General features: G+C 48.5%; 1 protein-coding gene across 1 annotated transcript in view; it reads left to right on the forward strand.

The window, feature by feature from the left end:
- The window catches only part of GLE1 (GLE1 RNA export mediator), a 105,514-nt gene extending 86,908 nt beyond the window's left edge, over positions 1–18,606 (forward strand). Inside the window, exons 11-16 of the mRNA XM_063936515.1 lie at positions 6,151–6,341; positions 12,643–12,772; positions 14,404–14,508; positions 16,148–16,230; positions 18,196–18,259; positions 18,354–18,606. Of these exons, the coding sequence (XP_063792585.1) occupies positions 6,151–6,341; positions 12,643–12,772; positions 14,404–14,508; positions 16,148–16,230; positions 18,196–18,259; positions 18,354–18,422 (642 nt within the window). The 3' untranslated portion in view covers positions 18,423–18,606. The remainder of the gene's footprint in view (positions 1–6,150; positions 6,342–12,642; positions 12,773–14,403; positions 14,509–16,147; positions 16,231–18,195; positions 18,260–18,353) is intronic.
- Positions 18,607–18,928: the final 322 nt, after the last annotated feature.

An 18,928-nucleotide genomic window follows, 5' to 3' on the forward strand; every position in this document is an offset into this window, starting at 1 on the left:
AAGATTTAGTACTACTGGTGTGCACTGTCTCCTCCCTCTATGCCCCTCCTCCAGACCTCGGTTTGAATCTGTGCCCGGACAGAGCTGGGTGCATTTTAGTGAGCTCTCCTGAGCTTGCTAATAAGAAAATATTTTAGTTAGGTTTTTTATTTTTAGAGAGCTTCTGCTGGCAACAGACTCTCTGCTACGTGGGATTGAGGGGAGAGTAGCAGACCTACTTACTGCAGCTAGGTTGCGCTTCTTAGGCTACTGGACACCATTAGCTCCAGAGGGATCGAACACAGGAACTTAACCTTGGTTGTCCGTTCCCGGAGCCGCGCCGCCGTCCCCCTCGCAGAGCCAGAAGACAGAAGCCGGCGGGTTGAAGCAAGAAGACTTCAAAATCGGCGGCAGAAGACTCCTGTCTTCATATGAGGTAGCGCACAGCACTGCAGCTGTACGCCATTGCGCCCACACTAACCCACACACTCCGGTCACTGAAGGGTGCAGGGCGCAGGGGGGGGCGCCCTGGGCAGCAATTGAGTACCTCCTGGCAAAAAAGCAGCATATATACAGCTGGGCACTGTAATATGCATGAGCCCCCGCCATTAATTTTACACAAAATAGCGGGACAGAAGCCCGCCGCTGAGGGGGCGGGGCCTTCTTCCTCAGCACCCACCAGCGCCATTTTCTCTCCACAGCTCCGCTGAGAGGAAGCTCCCCAGGCTCTCCCCTGCAGACTCACTGTAGAAAAAGGGTAAAAAGAGAGGGGGGGCACATAAATTTAGCGCATTAATCATATATACAGCAGCTACTGGGTAAACACTAAGTTACTGTGTGATTCCTGGGTTATATAGCGCTGGGGTGTGTGCTGGCATACTCTCTCTCTGTCTCTCCAAAAGGCCTTGTGGGGGTCCTGTCCTCATATAGAGCATCCCCTGTGTGTGTGGTGTCGGTACGCTTGTGTCGACATGTTTGACGAGGAGGGCTATGTGGAGGCAGAGCAGGTGCAGATGAATGACGTGTCTTCGCTGACGGCGCCGACACCTGATTGGATGGATATGTGGAAGGTGTTAAATGATAATGTAAACTCCTTGCATAAAAGGTTGGATAAAGCTGACACCTTGGGACAGTCGGGGTCTCAGCCTATGCCTGATCCTACAGCGCAGAGGCCGTCAGGGTCTCAGAAGCGCCCACTATCCCAAATTGTTGACACAGATATTGACACTGATTCTGACTCCAGTGTCGATGACGATGATGCAAAATTGCAGCCTAAAATGGCTAAAGCCATCCGCTACATGATTATAGCAATGAAGGATGTATTGCACATATCAGAGGTAAACCCTGTCCCTGACAAGAGGCTTTATATGTATGGGGAGAAAAAGCAAGAGGTGACTTTTCCCCCTTCACATGAGTTAAATGAGTTATGTGAAAAGGCGTGGGATTCCCCCGATAGGAAAGTGCTGATTTCCAAAAGGTTACTTATGGCGTACCCTTTCCCGCCAACGGACAGGATGCGCTGGGAATCCTCCCCTAGGGTAGACAAAGCTCTGACACGCTTATCTAAGAAGGTGGCCCTGCCGTCACAGGATACGGCCTCCCTAAAGGATCCTGCGGATAGGAAGCAGGAAAGTATCCTGAAGTCTGTCTATACACATTCAGGTACTCTACTGAGGCCGGCAATTGCGTCGGCCTGGATGTGTAGTGCTGTAGCAGCATGGACAGATAATCTGTCTGAGGAACTGGATACTTTAGACAAGGATACTATTTTGCTGACCCTGGGGCATATAAAAGACGCTGTCCTATATATTAGAGATGCCCAGAGGGACATTTGCCTACTGGGCTCTAGAATAAATGCAATTTCAATTTCTGCCAGAAGGGTCCTGTGGACTCGGCAATGGACAGGTGATGCCGACTCCAAAAAGCACATGGAGGTGTTACCTTACAAGGGTGAGGAATTGTTTGGGGACGGTCTCTCGGACCTAGTTTCCACAGCTACGGCTGGGAAGTCAAATTTTTTGCCATATATTCCCTCACAGCCTAAGAAAGCACCGTATTACCAAATGCAGTCCTTTTGATCACAAAGAAGCAAGAAAGTCAGAGTTGCATCCTTTCTTTCCAGAGGCAGGGGTAGAGGAAAAAAGCTGCACCATACAGCTAGTTCCCAGGAACAGAAGTCCTCCCCGGCTTCCACTAAATCCACCGCATGACGCTGGGGCTCCACAGGTGGAGCCAGGAGCGGTGGGGGCGCATCTCCGAAATTTCAGCCACCAGTGGGTTCGCTCACGGGTGGATCCCTGGGCTATACAGATTGTGTCTCAGGGATACAAGCTGGAATTCGAAGTGATGCCCCCTCACCGTTACCTCAAATCGGCCCTGCCAGCTTCCCCCATGGAAAGGGAAGTAGTGTTAGCGGCAATTCACAAGTTATATCTCCAGCAGGTGGTGTTAAAGATTCCCCTCCTTCAACGGGGAAGGGGATACTATTCCACAATGTTTGTGGTACCGAAACCAGATGGTTCGGTCAGACCCATATTGAATTTAAAGTCCCTGAACATTTATCTGAAAAGATTCAAGTTCAAAATGGAATCGCTCAGAGCGGTCATTGCAAGCCTGGAAGAGGGGGATTTTATGGTGTCTCTGGACATCAAGGATGCTTACTTGCATGTCCCCATTTATCCTCCTCATCAGGAGTACCTCAGATTTGTGGTACAGGACTGTCATTACCAATTCCAGACGTTGCCGTTTGGGCTCTCCACGGCACCGAGAATATTTACCAAGGTAATGGCGGAAATGATGGTGCTCCTGAGAAAGCAAGGAGTCACAATTATCCCATACTTGGTCGATCTCCTCATAAAGGCGAGGTCCAGAGAGCAGTTTCTGATCAGCGTAGCACACTCTCGGGAAGTGTTGCAACAGCACGGCTGGATTCTGAATATCCCAAAGTCGCAGCTGATTCCTACGACGCGTCTGCCCTTTCTGGGCATGATTCTGGACACAGACCAGAAGAAGGTGTTTCTCCCGGCGGAGAAGGCTCAGGAACTCGTGACTCTAGTCAGAGACCTCTTAAAACCGAAAAAGGTGTCGGTGCATCACTGCACGCGAGTCCTGGGAAAGATGGTGGCATCATACGAAGCCATTCCCTTCGGCAGGTTCCATGCTAGGATCTTTCAGTGGGATCTGTTGGACAAGTGGTCCGGATCGCATCTTCAGATGCATCGGCTGATCACCCTATCCCCCAGGGCCAGGGTGTCTCTTCTGTGGTGGCTGCAGAGTGCTCACCTTCTCGAGGGCCGCAGGTTCGGCATACAGGACTGGGTCCTGGTGACCACGGATGTCAGCCTCCGAGGATGGGGGGCAGTCACTCAGAGAAGAAACTTCCAAGGTTTGTGGTCAAGTCAGGAGGCTTGTCTGCACATAAATATCCTGGAACTAAGGGCCATATACAACGCCCTGAGTCAAGCGGAGCCTCTGCTTCGCAACCAACCGGTGCTGATTCAGTCAGACAACATCACCGCAGTGGCTCATGTAAACCGCCAGGGCGGCACAAGAAGCAGGGTGGCGATGGCAGAAGCCACCAGGATTCTTCGTTGGGCGGAGAATCACGTGCAAGCACTGTCAGCAGTGTTCATTTCGGGAGTGGACAACTGGGAAGCAGACTACTTCAGCAGGCACGACCTCCACCCGGGAGAGTGTGGACTTCATCAAGAAGTCTTCACGCAGATTTCAAATCGATGGGAACTGCCACAGGTGGACATGATGGCATCCCGCCTCAACAAAAAGCTAAAAAGGTATTGCGCCAGGTCAAGGGACCCTCAGGCGATAGCTGTGGACGCACTAGTGACACCGTGGGTGTTCCAGTCGGTCTATGTATTTCCTCCTCTTCCTCTCATACCCAAGGTGCTGAGAATCGTAAGAAAAAGAGGAGTGAGAACAATACTCATTGTTCCGGATTGGCCGAGAAGGACTTGGTACCCGGAACTGCAAGAAATGCTCATAGAGGATCCATGGCCTCTGCCTCTCAGACAGGACCTATTGCAACAGGGGCCCTGTCTGTTCCAAGACTTACCGCGGCTGCGTTTGACGGCATGGCGGTTGAACGCCGGATCCTAGCGGAGAAAGGCATTCCGGATGAAGTTATTCCTACGCTGATAAAGGCTAGGAAGGACGTGACAGCAAAACACTATCACCTACAGAGGAATTCCAGCTGGGCCGGTTCCTGCACTTCCTACAGTCTGGAGTGACTATGGGCTTGAAATTGGGGTCCATAAAGGTCCAGATTTCGGCCCTATCCATTTTCTTTTCAAAAAGAACTGGCTTCTCTTCCTGAGGTTCAGACGTTTGTTAAGGGAGTGCTGCATATTCAGCCCCCTTTTGTGCCACCAGTGGCACCTTGGGATCTCAACGTGGTGTTGGGTTTCCTGAAATCCCACTGGTTTGAGCCACTTAAGACCGTGGAGCTAAAGTATCTCACGTGGAAGGTGGTCATGCTATTGGCCTTAGCTTCGGCTAGGCGTGTGTCAGAATTGGCGGCTTTGTCATGTAAAAGCCCCTATCTGGTTTTCCGTGTGGACAGGGCAGAATTGCGGACTCGTCCACAATTTCTGCCGAATGTGGTGTCCTCTTTTCATTTGAACCAACCTATTGTGGTGCCTACGGCTACTCGTGACTTGGAGGATTCCAAGTTGCTTGATGTAGTCAGGGCTTTGAAGATTTATGTGGCCAGAACCGCTGGAGTCAGGAAAACTGACTCGCTGTTTATCCTGTATGCATCCAACAAGCTGGGTGCTACTGCTTCAAAGCAAACTATTGCTCGCTGGATCTGTAACACGATTCAGCAGGCTCATTCTGCGGCTGGCTTGCCGCCTCCAAAATCAGTAAAAGCCCATTCCACAATGAAGGTGGGCTCTTCTTGGGCGGCTGCCCAAGGGGCCTCGGCATTACAGCTTTGACGAGCAGCTACTTGGTCGGGTTCAAACACTTTTGCAAAGTTCTATAAGTTTGATACCCTGGCTGAGGAGGACCTTGTGTTTGCCCATTCGGTGCTGCAGAGTCATCCGCACTCTCCCGCCCGTTTGGGAGCTTTGGGATAATCCCCATGGTCCTTACGGAGTCCCCAGCATCCACTAGGACGTTAGAGAAAATAAGATTTTACTCACCGGTAAATCTATTTCTCGTAGTCCGTAGTGGATGCTGGGCGCCCGTCCCAAGTGCGGACTTTCTGCAATACGTGTATATAGTTATTGCTTAATAAAGGGTTATGTTATGTTGGCATCCGTGGTTGATGCTTTGTTGTTGTTCATACTGTTAACTGGGTATGTTATCACAAGTTATACGGTGTGATTGGTGTGGCTGGTATGAGTCTTACCCTGGATTCCCAAATCCTTTCCTTGTAATGTCAGCTCTTCCGGGCACAGTTTCCTTAACTGAGGTCTGGAGGAGGGGCATAGAGGGAGGAGCCAGTGCACACCAGATAGTACTAATTCTTTCTTAGAGTGCCCAGTCTCCTGCGGAGCCCGTCTATTCCCCATGGTCCTTACGGAGTCCCCAGCATCCACTACGGACTACGAGAAATAGATTTACCGGTGAGTAAAATCTTATTTTAAGATGGGCAGTGGTCCAGCACAAGGTCTTTGGTGGGCGTGCAGCAGTGTAATGACCGAGCAGTCCCAGACTTTAGAACAGGTCCTCTTTCAGTTGAGAATTTGTCGCCTGGTTCTCTGATCCTAAACGTCCAGCAGTACCTGTAATACAGCAACCAAACCTGTCTTTGAACCAAGGTCTCTCTATTAGTCCCCAAGCTTCCTCTCCTATACCAGCTTAACGTACCTAGGAGAAGGGTTGTGCTCGTTATATATAGATGCACCTGGGAGAACTTGACTCTTTTCGGAAGGAATCTATCAAATAAACGCAGTTAGTACATCATCGTAATAATAAACAATAACAGCGGACTGCCACTATTTTTACCAATAAAAGGCTGCCACAAGCGGGCTACCCTTTTTTTAGCGATGTCTGCTAACACACTCTTCACAAAAGAGTGCAGTTTAAGTTTGACTTAAATGCTTCCGTGCATTTAAGGGGGTGTTGGGTGCATTATACTAGGTTAATTGGAACTTGTATTGGAAATGTTTATTTGATGAAATTGATTTTTATTTTATTTTTCTTTCCCAGAAACAAGGAGAAGAGGAAGTAGCCTCTCATCACGAAGCTGCCTTTCCTATTGCCATGGTGGTTTCTGGGATATGGGAGCTGCACCCCCGAGTAGGTGACCTCTTCCTTGCTCACCTTTATAAGAAGTGTCCTTATGCTGTGCCCTATTACCCAAGCTTAAAGCAAGGAACTTCAACTGAAGACTTTCACAGGTAAGGTACTGTGTTCTAGAACCAATGCTGTTTCATTCCTATGTAGTCACCTTGTCTGCGGCTGTGTAATCTCAATGAAATCGCTTATCACTTTGTTTTCCTCCAGAGGTTGCGAGCAGAAATAAACCTTAACTGCTAGCCCGGGTTTCTTCGCTGGTTTCTATCTGAATAGCTCCGGGAACTTTACCCCGTAGGACAGACTGCGTGACCCAACCCGCGAGTAATTGAACCGGCCCCTAATTGTCATATTAGTGTCGTTTGGTCAACCTACAGTGGCAGCCCACGTAATAAAAATTGTGATCCAAAGCGTTCTCTGGCTTCCCCGTCCCCAACCTACCAGGTTTATGTAATAAAATGATGCTATGTAAGCCCAAAGGTGCTTTAGCTCATAGCAACCAGTCGAAAGTTTACTTACATTTTCTAATCTGGTATCAATGATCGCTAAAACCAGATTGGTTGTCATGAATTACACACAGTTGTATGTAAGTAATTTTCTCTAACGTCCTAGAGGATGCTGGGGACTCCGTAATGACCATGAGGATAGACGGGCTCCGCAGGAAACATGGGCACTTTAAGAAAGACTTTGACTCTGGGTGTGCTCTGGCTCCTCCCTCTATGCCCCTCCTCCAGACCTCAGTTTGATACAGTGCCCAGAGGAGATGGGTGCACTTCAGGGAGCTCTCCTGAGCTTCCTGTAAGAAAGTATATTTGTTAGGTTTTTTTATTTTCAGGGAGCTCTGCTGGCAACAGACTCCCTGCATCGTGGGACTGAGGAGAGAAACATCCCTACTTCTCTGAGTTTCAAGGTCCTGTTTCTTAGGCTACTGGACACCATTAGCTCTAGAGGGAGTCTGAACACAGGTCTCACCCTGGAGTTCGTCCCAGAGCCGCGCCGCCGTCCTCCTCGCAGAGCCAGAAGATAGAAGCTGGATGAGTATGAGAAGAAAAGAAGACTTCAAAGGCGGCAGAAGACTTTGTGAGCTTCACTGAGGTAACGCACAGCACTGCAGCTGTGCGCCATTGCTCCCATACACCTCACACACTCCGGTCACTGTAAGGGTGCAGGGCGCAGGGGGGGGCGCCCTGGGCAGCAATAAAAACCTCTCCTATGGCAAAATGAAGTATATACAGGTACAACTGGGCACTGTACATGTATATAAAGAGCCCCCGCCATGTTTTACAGTATTTTTAGCGGGACAGAAGCCCGCCGCCGAGGGGGCGGGGCTTCTCAGCACTCACCAGCGCCATTTTCTCCACAGCACAGCGCTGAACATAAGCTCCCCGGACTCTCCCCTGCTTACTGACGGTGACAGTGGGTTTTCAAGAGGGGGGGGCACATAATTGGCGTGTAAAGAGTTATATCAGCGCTACTGGGTAGACATTCTGTGTTTTTCCTGGGTCATATAGCGCTGGGGTGTGTGCTGGCATACTCTCTCTCTGTCTCTCCAAAGGGCCTTGTGGGGGAACTGTCTTCAGAAAGAGCATTCCCTGTGTGTGTGTGGTGTGTCGGTACGCGTGTGTCGACATGTCTGAGGAAGAAGGCTATATTGGAGAGGAGCGGGAGCAAATGAATGTGGTGTCTCCGCCGGCAGCGCCGACACCTGACTGGATATGTGGAAGGTTTTAAATGCTAGTGTAAACTCATTGCACAAAAGATTAGACAAGGCTGAAGCTTTGGGACAGTCAGGGTCTCAACCCGTGCCTGATCCTATGTTGCAGGGACCGTCAGGGTCTCTTAAGCGCCCACTATCCCAGATTGTTGACACAGATACCGACACGGATTCTGACTTCAGTGTCGATTACGATGATGCAAAGTTACAGCCAAAATTGGCAAAATCCATTCGATATATGATTATGGCAATAAAAGATGTTTTGCACATCACAGAGGAACCCCCTGTCCCTGACAAGAGGGTACATATGTACAAGGGAAAGAAGCCTGAGGTAACCTTTCCCCCCTCACACGAGCTGAACGAGTTATGTGAAAAAGCTTGGGAATCTCCAGATAAAAGACTGCAGATTTCCAAACTGATTCTTATGGCGTATCCTTTCCCATCAATGGATAGGTTACGATAGGAATCCTCCCCTAGGGTGGACAAAGCATTAACACGCTTATCCAAGAAGGTAGCCCTGCCGTCCCAGGATACGGCTACCGTCAAAGATTCGGCTGACCGCAAACAGGAGATTACCCTGAAGTCCATTTATACACATTCAGGTACCTTACTCAGACCGAAAATTGCGTCGGCCTGGGTGTGTAGTGCTGTAGCGGCATGGACGGATACCTTATCTGAGAGGATGGATACCCTAGATAGGGATACTATTTTATTGACCCTGGGGCATATAAGAGATGCTGTCCTATATATGAGGGATGCTCAAAGAGACCTTAGTCTACTGGGTTCTAGAATAAACGCTATGTCGATTTCTGCCAGAAGAGTCCTATGGACACGGCAATGGACAGGTGATGCCGACTCAAAAAGGCATATGGAGGTTTTACCTTACAGGGGTGAGGAATTGTTTGGGGAAGGACTCTCGGACCTAGTCTCCACAGCTACAGCTGGAAAATCAAATTTTTTTACCTTATGTTCCCTCAGAGCATAAGAAAGCTCCGCATTATCAAATGCAGTCCTTTCGGTCACAAAGAAACAAGAAGTGCGAGGTGCGTCCTTTACTTGCCAGAGGTAAGGGTAAAGGAAAAAAGCTGCACAACACAGCTAGTTCCCAGGAACAGAAGTCCTCCCCGGCCTCTACAAAATCTACTGCATGACGCTGGGGCTCCACTGGCAGAGTCCGGCCCAGTGGGGGCACATCTTCGGAGTTTCAGCCACATCTGGGTTCACTCCCAGGTGGATCCCTGGGCAATAGAAATTGTTTTTCAGGGTTACAAGCTGGAATTCGAAGAAGTGCCTCTTCGCCGATTTTTCAAATCGGCTCTACCAACTTCTCCCCAGGAAAGGGAGATAGTGTTATATGCAATACAAAAATTGTATCTTCAACAGGTGGTGGTCAAGGTTCCCCTCCTCCAACAAGGAAAGGGATATTACTCGACCATGTTTGTAGTCCCGAAACCGGACGGTTCGGTCAGACCCATATTAAATTTGAAATCCCTGAACCTATACTTGAAAAGGTTCAAATTCAAGATGGAATCGCTAAGAGCGGTAATTGCCAGCCTGGAAGGGGGGGATTTTATGGTGTCCCTGGACATAAAGGATGCATACCTTCATGTTCCCATATATCCACCTCATCAGGCGTACCTGAGATTTGCGGTACAGGACTGTCATTACCAATTTCAGACGTTGCCGTTTGGTCTCTCCACGGCCCCGAGAATTTTCACCAAGGTAATGGCGGAAATGATGGTGCTCCGGCGCAAGCAAGGTGTCACAATTATCCCGTCCTTGGACGATCTCCTCATAAAAGCGAGATCAAGAGAGCAGTTGCTGAACAGCGTGTCACTTTCACTGAAGGTGTTGCAGCAACACGGCTGGATTCTCAATATCCCGAAGTCGCAGTTGGTTCCTACGACTCGTCTGTCTTTCTTGGGCATGATTCTGGACACGGACCAGAAGAGGATTTATCTCCTGATAGAAAAAGCCCAGGAACTCATGACTCTTGTCAGGAACCTATTGAAACCAAAACAGGTGTCAGTGAATCACTGCACTCGAGTCCTGGGAAAGATGGTGGCATCATACGAGGCCATTCCCTTCGGCAGGTTCCATGCGAGGACTTCCCAATGGGACCTACTGGACAAATGGTCCGGGTCACGTTTACAGATTCATCGGTTGATCACCCTATCCCCCAGGGCCAGGGTATCACTCCGGTGGTGGCTGCAGAGTGCTCACCTTCTCGAGGGCCGCAGGTTCGGCATTCAGGGCTGGATCCTGGTGACCACGGACGCAAGCCTCCGAGGTTGGGGAGCAGTCGCACAGGGAAGAAATTTCCAAGGTCTTTGGTCAAATCAAGAGACTTGTCTTCACATGGCTCATGTAAACCGCCAAGGCGGCACAAGGAGCAGAATGGCGATGGCAGAAGCCACCAGAATTCTTCGCTGGGCGGAGAATCACGTAAGCTCACTGTCAGCAGTGTTCATTCCGGGAGTGGACAACTGGGAAGCAGACTTCCTCAGCAGACACGACGTACATCCGGGAGAGTGGGGACTTCATCAGGAAGTCTTCGCACAGATTACAAATCGGTGGGGACTGCCACAGATGGACATGATGGCGTCCCGCCTCAACAAAAAGCTACAGAGGTATTGCGCAAGGTCAAGAGACCCTTAGGCAGTAGCAGTAGACGCCCTAGTGACACCGTGGGTGTTCTGGTCGGTCTATGTATTTCCTCCTCTTCCTCTCATACCCAAGGTGTTGAGGATAATAGGACAAGGAGGAGTGAGAACAATCCTCATTGTTCCAGATTGGCCGCGGAGGACCTGGTATCTGGATCTGCAGAAAATGCTCACAGAAGATCCGTGGCCTCTTCCTCTAAGACAGGACCTGTTGCAGCAGGGGCCCTGTCTGTTCCAAGACTTACCGCAGCTGCGTTTGACGGCATGGCGGTTGAACGCCGGATCCTAGCAGAGAAAGGCATTCCGGTTGAGGTCATCCCTACGCTGATAAAGGCTAGGAAGGATGTAACGTCAAAACATTATCACTGTATATGGCGAAAATAGGTTTCTTGGTGTGAGGCCAGGAATGCTCCTATGGAAGAATTCCATCTGGGCCGTTTCCTTCACTTCCTACAAACTGGAGTGAATTGGGGCCTAAAATTAGGCTCTATTAAGGTCCAGATTTCGGCCTTACCCATTTTCTTTCAAAAAGAATTGGCTTCTCTTCCAGAAGTTCAGACTTTTGTAAAAGGAGTGCTGCGTGTCCAGCCTCCTTTCGTGCCTCCAGTGGCACCTTGGGACCTTAACGTGGTGTTAAGTTTTCTAAAATCAAACTGGTTTGAACCACTTAAAACGGAGTTGAAATATCTCACGTGGAAGGTGGTCATGTTATTAGCCTTGGCTTCGGCTAGGCGAGTGTCGGAATTGGCGGCTTTGTCACATAAAAGCCCATATTTGGTATTCCATGTGGATAGGGCGGAATTGCGGACCCGTCCTCAATTCCTACCAAAGGTGGTCTCATCTTTTCATATGAACCAACCTGTTGTGGTGCCTGTGGCTACGCGTGACTTGGAGGATTCCGAGTTACTTGATGTGGTCAGGGCTTTGAAAATTTACGTGGCCAGGACGGCTAGAGTCAGGAAAACTGAAGCACTGTTTGTCCTGTATGCAACCAACAAGATTGGTGCCCCTGCTTCAAAGCAGACTATTGCTCGCTGGATTTGTAACACGATTCAGCAAGCGCATTCTACGGCTGGATTGCCGTTACCGAAATCGGTCAAGGCCCATTCCACGAGGAAAGTGGGCTCTTCTTGGGCGGCTGCCCGAGGGGTCTCTGCACTACAGCTGTGTCGAGCTGCTACTTGGTCGGGTACAAACACCTTTGCAAAATTCTATAAGTTTGATACCCTGGCTGAGGAGAACCTCATGTTTGCTCAATCGGTGCTGCAGAGTCATCCGCACTCTCCCGCCCGTTTGGGAGCTTTGGTATAATCCCCATGGTCCTTACGGAGTCCCCAGCATCCTCTAGGACGTTGGAGAAAATAAGATTTTAAACCTACCTGTAAATCTTTTTCTCGTAGTCCGTAGAGGATGCTGGGCGCCCGTCCCAAGTGCGGACTACTTCTGCAAGACTTTTGTATATAGTTTTTGCATACATAAGGGTTATGTTATAGTTCATCGGTTGTGGACCGATGCTATGTTGTTGTTTCATACTGTTAACTAGATAGTTTATCACAAGTTATACGGTGTGATTGGTGTGGCTGGTATGAATCTTGCCCTTGGATTAACAAAAATCCTTTCCTCGTACTGTCTATCTCCTCTGGGCACAGTTTCTCTAACTGAGGTCTGGAGGAGGGGCATAGAGGGAGGAGCCAGAGCACACCCAGAGTCAAAGTCTTTCTTAAAGTGCCCATGTCTCCTGCGGAGCCCGTCTATCCCCATGGTCCTTACAGAGTCCCCAGCATCCTCTACGGACTACGAGAAAAAGATTTACCGGTAGGTTTAAAATCTTATTATTACCCTCTAGCATCAGGTTCAGTAAATGGATCAAAGGCTGCAAGGAAAATATATATACATGAAAATGTCTCTTGTGCATCATCATAGACTTAACCTTGAAAATATGTATTATCTGTCTTTTATTTTTTGCCTTCTGTAAAATCACAGCAAGTTTCAGCTTGTGATTTGTTGGCATGCTTCTATTGTCCGTAGGATGCTGGGATACCAGGTGGAGGGTTCTAAGGTTGAGCAACAGGACAACTTCCTGAAACGCATGTCTGGAATGATCCGTCTGTATGCTGCCATTATACAGTCACACTGGCCTTACGGAACAAAACGAGGGGTTTGTGTCTTATACGTGTGTGCGTTATAACGGTCTCTTCCGAGCAGGACAGAAGCCTTTCCTTCTTCTGAGAGGCAAAGTGAGGTGTGCTTTTCTGTAGATGTTGCTGCAGCATCTTTTGGAAGTGGCACTTCTATCATCCTGGACTATCATGGCCTGACGGACCACGTAGGTGCAGCTGGAGCAGTCAGTACAGTCTCTGTATACTGGTTTCTTGTTCGGACATTGTTGTCTGCAATAAAGAAACTAATCCTAAAATGTGTTGCTAAGATATAAGGAAGTAATCTGGAGAAGTGTTAGGATGGTTATGGTTAAATTCTTCAAAACTAAAGGATCTCTGACGTCATTACCACGTGACCCTGTGACGAGGGGGAAGAGCAAGATTGGAACATGGGACGTTAAATGTACTCTTGCGTGCTCGGTGGCTTGATCCCCTTCGTTAGCCACCAGGGTGGCAGATGTATTAAGCCTGGAGAAGTGATACAGCACTGATAAATAGAAGGCGATAACGCACCGACCAATCAGCTTTAATATGTAAATGTACTTATCGGTGCTTTATCACTTCTCCAGGCTTAATACATCTGCCCCCTGAGGTTACTAAAGGGAACAGATGGTTATGTGGATAGTGAAAGTGCTATCCCACCGACCTTGCTCCTCTCCCTGACGTCAAAGGTCCTTTAGTCCACTAGGATCTAGTATCTACTGTGTTAGGATATCTAACCTAGTTGAAGTCTTCAGTAGGTTCCCTTTCCTCTAATGAAGAGTTATCTCCAAGTTTTCTCAATTTGCTGAGTTTTTTTTTTAATGGCCAGATTATTATGTTTTGTCTGTTTTGTTTATCATTGGGCACAAAATAATTATCCAATCAAAATGGTGTCAGACCTCTGTATGTGTCTGCACGCGTGTGCGATCCCTTGTTTGTCCAACTATCTAATGTGCATTGGTATTATTATGGTTCTGATTTTAATTTCATTCTATAGGAAACCTAGTTACCAGCCCGTCAGCATAACAGTAACATCCGTGCCGGCGGCTGGGCTCGGACGAATGGAGCAACACTTGGATTGCTCCATTGGGTGCCGTCTAGTGGCCACCGGCGTGCAAAACACTTTAATTCCACCCATAGAGGTGAGGAGCAGCGTTGGCCTTCTATTAGATAGGATGTTACTCGTAGTTTTCTTGTATAGATAGAAACTTGCATTTTACGTTTTCACTCATCACACGGTTCATCCGTGTCTACAGTATTTATCTATAGCCCTAAACCATGACTGGCAAACCCCTGAGATCTGCTATGAGCACTTGACCATTTGAGTCATCTTTAAAACTAGTGAATAAAGCTGCAATTAGGACAGATCAATTTGATCACTTGTTTAATTAAATGGAAGTTGTCAACATCTGTAAAAAAAAATATATATATATATATTTTTTAGAAATTTTCTAATCTGTATGTGCGGTCACTGGTGTAGCACCCTTACTGGGCTGTATGTGTACAATGACTCGTATCTGTAATGGTCACCCATGACTACTACATTGGACATTAGAACCTGTTGTTCAGTTCCGGAACCAAGCAACAACATAGGCCAATGTGGTGACAGCCTGTATATTGTACAGCTAATGGTCACGTTTTCTTCTAGGCTCACCCTCATGGACTTCACTATGGCTGGCTTTGGATGGCACAGCTGTTGAACTTGGAGCCCCTGGCAGACGTCACGGCTACACTGCTTTTTGACTTCCTAGAAGTAGGTGGCAGTGTTAAGATAAACTACTTTTTACTTTAATACATGTTTAATATAATTGTTTTGTGCGTGGCAATTAAACTTGGTGTGGCGTGTTGGTCGGCCCTGATGCACTTTTGTAGTCGACTTCACCTCTCACATCAGTGGCACGTGGTGCTCCGCAGTTCCCACGTGGGTTATTTGCAATGGTGCCATTTGTCCAGTCACGAGACACCTTCACCACAGCAGCACGCGAACAGTTCACAAACTGCGCTGTGTCAGAAATACTGCCAACCTTTGCCTGAAAGCCAATAATCCTCAAGGGAAATAGTGTATACATTACAACCATTGGTTACCTTAGATGTCCCCGTTTGTCTTCCTAAGGTCCAAGGTGTTTACCCCAGTACAGATTGTAGAAGTCATTCTATGTAACATTTTGTGAGACTAATCACACGGCTTAGGGGGGTCATTCCGAGTTCACACGTAGCAACTTGTTGCTGCTCGTGTGATCACCTAGACGCCGCCTATGGGGGAGTGTATTTTTTGCATTGCAGGGCTGAGATCACTTGTGCAGCTCTGCTATGCTAAAAAAGTTTTGTGCAGAACAAGACCAGCCCTGCAGTTACTTACCCTGTGCGATGGAGGTCCCGGAATTGACGTCGGACAACCGCCCTCCATACGCCTGGACATGCCTGCGTTCGGACCTTCACGCCCGGAAAACGGTGAGTATCTGCCCCCGAACGCCTCCCCAATGTCAATCTTCTTGTGATCGCGCTAGCGGTTACTTACTTCTCTCTTCTGATCGTTGCGGCAACGATGCGTGTGCGCATTGCGGGCGCCGCGAATGCACAATTCCGACCCGTACGCACTACTGCGTGGGAACGAGTCGGAATGACCCCCTAGGTCAGATTGTCTGTAGTTCAGTAGGAAGTGCAGTTCTTTGCATTGTGATGGTGACTGCTTGTTACAGTAATACCCCTTTCACGCCGCACAAATAACACTGTATCGACCCGGCATATTGCCGGGTTGACACGGGTCAGCTTGCGGTGTGAAAGGGTCATAGCCGAAATCCCGGGTCGCCTGACCCGGCAATTCAATCCGGGTATAAAGCAGTGTTATACCCGGGTTGAATACCGGGTCAGTGGCTGCGTAAATGGGCTCCCGGGTCGAGGCGACTCGGGACCCGTTTACTAGATAGGGAGAGGCGGCGCGGAGATGATCTCATCTACCAGCGCCGCCGCCGTCTCTCCCCCCCCCCCCCGCACCCCCCTTGCTGCTATGGCAACCCGCCCAGCCTATTGCCGGGTCGGGAAAGCCTGCGGCAGCTGCCAATACCAGATATCCCACCTGGGAAGGACGCGTTTCCAATTCCCTGGTGGGATCCGGCATTGGCAGTGTGAAAGGGGTATAAATGTTCTGCTTCACAAAGTGAGGAAGCTTTCTCCATTTTGTTCAGTTCTGTTTATTTTTATGTTTTGTTTTTCATTTGTTTGATGGAATTTATAAACTGTCGGTGATTTTGTATAAATAGCACATATTACGCGCAAAGAGCATCTAACCAATCACAGCCAGACAGATTCTAACTTACATTTTTCTGTTGAAGTTTAAAAAATGGAAGCAATCATTAGTGCTCCTGTAATCGCGGCTTGTTCTGTATGTACAGGTGTGCGGCAATGCTTTGCTGAAACAGTACCAGGGCCAGTTCTGGAAGCTTCTCTCATTGATCAAGGAGGAATATTTACCAAGGTATGATCAACTATGCTGCAATATCAATTTATAAATGTCAAATTGTAATCACTAAGGGCAGGCGTCTTCTGGGTCACTAGGCAGAGTAAGGCTGGTGGTTTGCTAGCGTTTAAAGTGCCCAGACGCTTCTGTGGAGCTACCGTAATGTGAATGGTGAATGTCTCCGGTCGCAGCGTTGGGATCGCAATTGCAGCAAGGAGCAGGTGCCAGCGTGCATCTTTGTAAATGCAATCCTTACTGAATTAGACCCTGTGTCTGTGTTTAAGTTCAAGAATGTTCCTTTGAATTCAGGTGACATCAATTATAGAATCTCCTGGGAAGTAGGGAGGGGAGGACTGCATGGCCCAGTAAGTAACAGAGGAGAAGCGGGGTAGTGTGTTTTGTCCTTGGGCATGTTACATCAAATATAAGATCTCCTGGGAAGGCTCCATAGTAGGGAGGGGAGGACTGCATGGCCCAGTAAGTAACAGAGGAGAAGCGGGGTAGTGCGTTTTGTCCTTGGGCATGTTACATCAAATATAAGATCTCCTGGGAAGGCTCCATAGTAGGGAGGGGAGGACTGCATGGTCCAGTAAGTAACAGAGGAGGAGCGGGGTAGTGCGTTTTGTCCTTGGGCATGTTACATCAAATATAGGATCTCCTGGGAAGGCTCCATAGTAGGGAGGGGAGGACTGCATGGCCCAGTAAGTACAGAAGTCTGGTTTTGTTTATCTTTTTTCCCTAATCATTTTCTGAGCGCTCTGGAGTTCACACTATGGGCCTAATTCTCTCTGCACAAGTTATATCTGCGGGATCAGTTCGAGATCCCGCCGGACGGGATCCCGGCGGTTGGAATACTGACACCGGGATCCAGACCGGCACAATCCTGACAGGGGGGCGAGCGCAACGCAGCCCCTCGCGGGCTGCGCTCACCACACTGCGGGCACACTAATTTATTCTCCCTCTATGGGTGTCGTGGACACCCACAGAGGAAGAATATGTCGGGATTGTGCTGGTCGGTACTCCGACCGCCGGAATCCCGTCCGGCGGGATCTTGACCGCATCACATATCTGGCCCCCCTTACAGTGAACATGGTTTTGCCCATTAGCTAACAAGTTTGCTGCTGCGATCAGGTCTGAATTAGGCTTTATGTACACTATGCACTGTTTTGGTTGGCAGGACAGGAGACTTACTGGCCAGAGCTAATTCACATTGTTGCCATTGTTGTTCATGCCAAGCCGCATACCCTTCTGATAAGGTCTGTACAGCGGTTTCTTCTTAGATAGAAGAACACAATAACACTTTATCTGCTATTACTTATACCACTTTTCCACTAGCTCAAAAAACACAGGTAAATGCATGGGGGCGCGCATTTACCCGTGTTTTTTTGCTAGTGGAAAAGGGTCCCTCTGCAAAAACCCGGATCAAGTCATCCGGGAATCCTACCCGGGTAGCTTACCGGGTTGAACACTAGTTCAACCCGGTAAGCTGTGCAGTGTAAACGGAAGCCGTGTCGATGCGACATGGCTCCCGTTCAGTGTATGGAAGGGTGGCGCTGGGAGATCATGTGATCTCTCAGCGCCGCCCCTGCCGCGCCGCTAGCAGCGTCACCAACCTGGCAATATGCCGGGTTGGTGAGTGTAGTGGGAAAGAGGGCTGAGCATGGGCCGCAGCCGGGTAGCTCCCGTGTCAGGCTCCCGGCTGCGGCCCGTGCTTCTAGGTGGAAAAGGGGTAATAGAGAGATCTAATCCACTAAAAAGGATAATGCATTAAAGATATGGCTGGTGTCGAGGCACCATCTAATCAGCAATGCTATTCTATTCTAATGTACATTAACCTGAGACATCCTGTAACACTATATACAACCGTCCGGTAGCTGGCACTTTGTAAATGTTGCATTTGGGACCCAGTACAGACTTGATGCTATACGGTCTTCTAGTTTCTGTGTTACACTTCAGCTGCATCCTCATGGTTTTCTCACCTAGAATTGAGAGGATTACCACGTCCTGCCAGATGGGGTCAGTTTCTCGCCTCAAACAGTTCCTAGATGTAAGTACCATATTCCCAGGAGTGGCTGATCTGCGTTACATTTGTCTGGCTCCCAATCCAAACATGTTTTTGTTTTTTCTATCCTTCATCACAGGACACCCTACAGCGAGGGGACATCCCAGTACCCAAAGGATACCTGCAGTCTTCATTCTGGAGATCCTGACCACAGTGTCTCCAGCACTTGTCAAATGCATCAGAGTTTTTAATGTCATTACGTATTTTTTACTCTAGGAGAAGCTATGAAGTTTTTAATTAATTTTTGTTTTGTTTCCCGCAAATCATTGTCAGAGGAGTTTAAATAATTGGGTGAATAAAAAAAAAACCAACAACATTGGATTATAATCCGATTATCCATTCTGTCCGTTTTATTCGAGTTTTATCTACTAATTTGATGCCCTGGGTGTTTTTGTCTGGGCTGGTTTGGGGATGCCCTGCACCCCGGATGTGAACCCCAAAGTGTTATGGACTCGATGGGTAAGCCCATATTATTGTCCGATTTATATGCTAACAACCTCTTATTATAATGTATTCTAATTTATAGTAATGATTGCATAGTGCATCTGCACCCATTCCTTTTAGTGTGGTACGATAAATCTCAGATAGCACTACTCATTACAACCACTAGGGTGTGCAGTCAAGCCCCATTCCCCTTGTATAGTCTTATTTATG

Source organism: Pseudophryne corroboree, chromosome 8 (assembly GCF_028390025.1).
Source record: "Pseudophryne corroboree isolate aPseCor3 chromosome 8, aPseCor3.hap2, whole genome shotgun sequence".
NCBI classification, from domain to species: Eukaryota; Metazoa; Chordata; class Amphibia; order Anura; family Myobatrachidae; genus Pseudophryne; species Pseudophryne corroboree.